The sequence below is a fragment of the Helianthus annuus genome, chromosome 6 (genome assembly GCF_002127325.2).
Source record: "Helianthus annuus cultivar XRQ/B chromosome 6, HanXRQr2.0-SUNRISE, whole genome shotgun sequence".
In the NCBI taxonomy this organism is placed as follows: domain Eukaryota; kingdom Viridiplantae; phylum Streptophyta; class Magnoliopsida; order Asterales; family Asteraceae; genus Helianthus; species Helianthus annuus.
In genome coordinates, this window is record NC_035438.2 from 40,668,762 (window position 1) to 40,673,951 (window position 5,190).

Genomic DNA, 5,190 nt, shown 5'->3' on the forward strand with positions numbered 1-5,190 from the left:
ATTAAATGCAAACCATTTTTGGCAGCCACATTCACACGTGATTGAGAGAAGAAGAAACATGCACATGTGAAAGATTCTTTAGTTTGAATGGTCATAATAGCACATTGTCAATATGCACACATTTACAAACTGTGAAGGCAGCCAACAAAGTCAAGAAACATAATGCACATGCAGAAATTTGGACGATTGGGATTGGAGGATGTTGAAAGTGTGTATGTTGACTTTGGTTTGGCACTTATAATTATAAAAGAAACAGAAGAAGTGTAATGCAACTTACGGGCCTTGACCGTAGATTACGGTTGACCTTCCGAAAAGAAAAAAAAAACACGCAAGGATTGATTGGACGGATAGAAGGGTTTTAAAAACCCTAAGTTCGCACATCTTTCTTGGGGGGATCGATATATTTTGAAGCACACAACACAATTTTGGGACTCAAAAAAATATCATCTACTCAACATCATCGATCATCACACATCTCCCGCACAACATACCGATTCGATCATGCCTTCAACATTCTTTCAAGCTTCGAGAGATTGTACGAGCGTCATGAGCTGCTAGTCGTCCCGTGGCCGTCTCCGGGGCTAGGGTTTGTGTTAGAACTTTGGGTTGCTTAATGTTACAACTGTTTGGATTAGGATTCGATTAAACTTTCGGTTAGTCGTTCCTATTGTTTTTGTTTTGATTAAATAATTTTTTATTATCGTTCCCTTTGCGCCACCAGCGGTCACTTCCTCCTCTTCAAGATCAGCATACAACAACCGCAGACGATCCACATAATCTTCCGCCTCCAAGCATTTATCAATGTCCTCAATGGCGGAAATGGACAGGTTGTTGTACGCCTCAATGGCTGCAGCATACCGTGCTTCAGTATCTACGCCATGGAACCCAGACCTTTCGTCAGTAAATATGCTTTGGTACAAGGGGTTCATATGACTAATGCATCGATTGTAACCAACCTTGAATCCTGCCTTCCGCGCACGCTCCTTGAGCTCATTTACAGCAGCTGCGTTCTCAGGCGCGTCAAGAATAGTTCCAACAATCTGCAAAGCACAAGTAATAAGGTTAACAAAAGCAAACCTAAAGATAGCAAAGACACCGGGTACTTACATGCCAGATACCGTGATCACGCATCCAATCGCGATCTGCCTTAAGCTGATCAAATGAAGAAACCAGGCTATCTCTGGCCTCAACAGCCTCCCTTGCACGCGCTTCAGCTTCAGTCGCGCGCACAGTGACCTCCTCAAGCATAGTCACTCGGTTCTGCACTTAAGCCTTTCAATTACAAAGAAAATACAAGTATAAAAAGGCAATCAGTTATACTTTCAAAAGAAAAGGATTCAAATTCAAGTGTAAACGCAACCCATACCTTGAGATCCTCAACAACCTTGTTCAAATGGCTGCGATCAGCATTCGCCTCTTCAAGAGCCTTGGCAGCACGGGCCTCCACCTCCTTGGCCTCTTTGGCAACCGCCTCAGCTGCGGTCTTCTCCTTCATCAAAGCAGCATTCACTGTTTTGAGATTAATGACCTCCTGACGAACACGGTAAAGTTTTTCATTTTCTCGAGCACAAGCTTCCGTCCAACCCTTGCGCTCATCAGAAAGCAACTTAGCAAGAGTACGGACCTGTTTAAGGCCAGCTGTTGCGGCCCAAGCCTCAGTCTGATTATACTGCTCAAAAGCAGCTTTCTCCCTTTCAAGTTGCTCCGCACCATCCTGAGCAGCCTTAGCCATCGCCTCGGCCTCAGCCCGCAGGCGAGCAGTTTCCGCCTCCTTGCGACCCAGAACCTTGTAGTCTTCCATAATAGCATTCGCCATTATGGAACTCCCAACAAGCATGGAGGAGAGTTGGTTTATTCGGTGCTCACGGGGCAAACCACGGGCCCGAAGAACCTTGAACGGGGTGCCCAAACCACTTAAGATATCCCTACAAGCAGAGGGATCATTCGATATATCATCCCCTTGCATAACGCTCCAAGGAGGACGATTGTAGTTTACACCCCGGTCTTCCGTATAAGTACGATAATAGAACTCCAATTCAGACTCACCAGGTTGAATGGATGGTTCTTCAAAACCCGTACCCGCGGAGGCGGAACCAGAAGCCTTCTCGGCAAACACACACACTCTTGACAGCTCTCTACAACTTGTTGGCAATTTCGTACACTTTGCACACTAGTGATCCTTGTAACAAGCTTGTTATCATCCCGAGTTGTAACGATCATTTGTTTAATTATAGTTGGTGATCGGTAGTTTCCATCACCCGAGGTTTTTTATGCCGGAGATCAACTCTTGATCAAGGGCTTTTTCCTCGTATAAGTCCTTGTGTCACTTGTTCATTTCATTTACAAGTTTTTCATACATTTGTTCATTAATTCAAGTATCATACCTCACAAAAGAAGATTTGGTTGCATTATCCTAGTTTGATTTTTGACCAAAACAGTTTGGCGCCCACCGTGGGGCAATTGGTGCTTCATTTCAGAGAAATTTTTGTCATTGTGATCATTTCGGTTCATTATCTCCAAGCAGATGGCTTATTCAGCAAAGAACACTTCAAGTTCCATGCCGACAATCACTTCTTCACAGGGCGTTCCACCTTTGCCTCCACCACCTTTTGGATCTCAGAAGAATGCTGAGAATCCTGCGAGGAAACCGACCCCCGTTTTCTCAAAACCATCAACTTCTGCTGTTTATTCTAGCCCTACTAACAGTGATCTTTTTACTTTGATTTTGCAGATGAGGAATCACATACAACAGCAGGATAAAACCAACGAAAGGATCCTCCGGGAGATTGGTGACATCAAGAAACAGAAGAGATCAGTGGAGGATCACTCTCCATTGGTGCCTATATCACTGAATTTCGACACTCCAGCCATAATTGCCCAGCAATCTGCAGCTCCAGATGTCCAATACCAGGGTGGATCAGCAGGAATGCGTTCTGGATCATCGGCAATGACTCAGGCTCTAGGATCCTACATTCAACCTTCAGGATCCTCTTTTCAGCCTCAAGGATCCTTCTTCCAGCATCAGGGATCCTTCACTAGTTCTGGAGGATACATGGGGACGCAGGCGATTCAAGGATCCTCCTCTCAGGTTCAAGGATCCTCCTCTCAGGTTCAGGGATCCTCTCAGGTTCAAGGATCCTCCTTTCAGGTTCAAGGATCCTCGTCTCAGGTTTTCGGATCCATGGATTATCCTCCAAGACCCCCAGTCACAGCACATCAAGAATCCAACATCTTCCAGGATCAAGGATTCTTAAGGAGTGTACGACCAGGAAGTTCAGATGTTCATCTAGGGGACTTTATACCAATGCAGACCATTGCTTCTTCTGGTCCCTCGATTATACCAGAATCCCGTCAATATGGATTCACGTCTGGAATTCCAAACTTGAATCCTTCAGGAGGTAACACTTTGAATAATTCTTATAACAATAACCATGGCTTTGTGAAGGATATAGGTATCAACCAAGCTATGGCTAGGGAATTACAGAAATTGAAGGATATGATATCCAGCGTACCAGGAGTGGTTAAACCCATTCCTGAAATCCCAGATGGAAGCCACGAGATATCTCGTTTTGCACCACCTATTTGTGATGCAGAAATTCCAAAGAGGTTCCAAATACCGACCATGAAGCTATATGATGGTTCAACAGATCTAGAAGAACATGTAGCTCAATATAGAGAAAGGATGGAGATCAATCCCATTCCGGAGAAGTTAAAAGAAGCATGTCTATGCAAGGGTTTTGGATCCACATTAACAGGATCAACTCTTAAATGGCTGCTAAGTCTTCCCCCTTACTCTATTTCTTCATTTGCTAATTTAGTTAATCTGTTTAATTGTCAATTCTCATGTAGCCGAAAATTTGAACGATTAACTAGTGTTCTATATAGGGTAACACAAGGTCAAAATGAATCACTTAGAGATTATATCACTAAGTTTAGTAAGGAATCCTTAGATATTCCTAATTTGGATATTGCTACGGCTGTAGAAGGCTTCAAAATGGGTTTACTTAGGTGTTTTGGTCAAAAATCACACAAGGATAATGTAACCAAACTTTATGTAAACGGGGTATGATGCTTGGTTAATTATAAAAGTAAAGGATCACTTTTATGAGAAATATGCAAAGACACAATGATTTATACGAGGAAAAAGCCCTTGATCAATGTATGATCTCCGGCATAAAAAACCTCGGGTGATGGCAACTACCGATCACCAAACTTCAATATAAGAAAAATATAGTTACAACTTCGGATGATAATGAGCTGAGTACAAGGATCACTATAGTTTCGAGTGTCTAAGCGTGTGAGAATTGTGTTGTGTGTTCTTCCGAATGAGGAAGAGTGTTATATATACAAGTGTAGGTGACCTATTTTAGGTAAAAAGACTAATAATCAGCTCATTACCCCTTTAGAAATAAAAGTAAATCTAGCCTAAATTATCGCCCTTAAATCATGCCAAGTTTCCATATCCTTCACAACGTCCATCTCCGATTAAGCACATGCCATAGTTGTAAAGACGTGTCCTTTAATTGTGATGCTTAAGAGCGGATCCTGCTAGATGTCCTGCAAAACAACATTAAATTCAACGAAAGCAACTGTTAGCATGAGGATCCTATGATGGTCCGTGATCCTGATCCTGGAACTCTGCTGAGGATCACTATCTGCCAAAGAAACAAGGATCACTGGTTAGGATCACATGTGAGGATCATGTATTGTAAAAATCCAGCCCTAACAATTGCCCCCAAAATATAAGGAGTTCATTGTAAATTAACGAGTTATATTTTGCTTTGATCTTATCTGCAACGAACAATTCGGATAACTAGCCGTTAATTTCGAACTAGCCGTTGCAACCTTTACGTCATTGAGGTGACATCCCTGCAAATAATGATTATAAATAGGAGATAGGGTTAGGATCAATCTTCATTTAAATTCAAGATATTCTCCCTTTATAATCTCTACCGAAGATCAATCAGGTATTCTCTTCTCTTTCTTCCCTCTCTTGCTCTGTTTTTCTGCTTTTATCCTGCCAAGAGTATGTTGCTCCGAAATTCTCCTCACAAGGATCACAAGAAGATCAGTCCCTTGAAAAGCCAAGGGATCGTCAAAGACTCTCCTACAGAGAGGTGCTGCTTTACTGATGCTCATGTTGATAGGATCCGTCACTGTTTTCCGGCGGATACCGTCTTCAAGTCTTTT

General features: G+C 42.6%; 1 protein-coding gene across 1 annotated transcript; it reads right to left on the minus strand.

The window, feature by feature from the left end:
- Window positions 1-593: 593 nt before the first annotated feature.
- LOC110887902 lies at window positions 594-1,966 on the minus strand. Its single transcript, XM_035974118.1, has 3 exons — window positions 1,367-1,966; window positions 1,108-1,260; window positions 594-1,040 (listed from the first exon to the last, which is right to left on the minus strand). Exons 1-3 carry the CDS (start codon window positions 1,964-1,966, stop codon window positions 594-596), a joined length of 1,200 nt encoding a protein of 399 aa, XP_035830011.1.
- Between the last annotated feature and the right edge of the window lie 3,224 nt (window positions 1,967-5,190).

Bases quoted from the DNA above. Each gene is read 5' to 3' on its own strand.
- LOC110887902 (XM_035974118.1), bottom strand. From the start codon at position 1,966: ATGCAAGGGGATGATATATCGAATGATCCCTCTGCTTGTAGGGATATC. The intron at 1,261-1,366 runs GTATGGGTTGCG...GCTTAAGTGCAG, and splicing joins AGGTTGTTGAGGATCTCAAG to AACCGAGTGACTATGCTTGA. The intron at 1,041-1,107 runs GTAAGTACCCGG...TGTGCTTTGCAG, and splicing joins GTGATCACGGTATCTGGCAT to ATTGTTGGAACTATTCTTGA.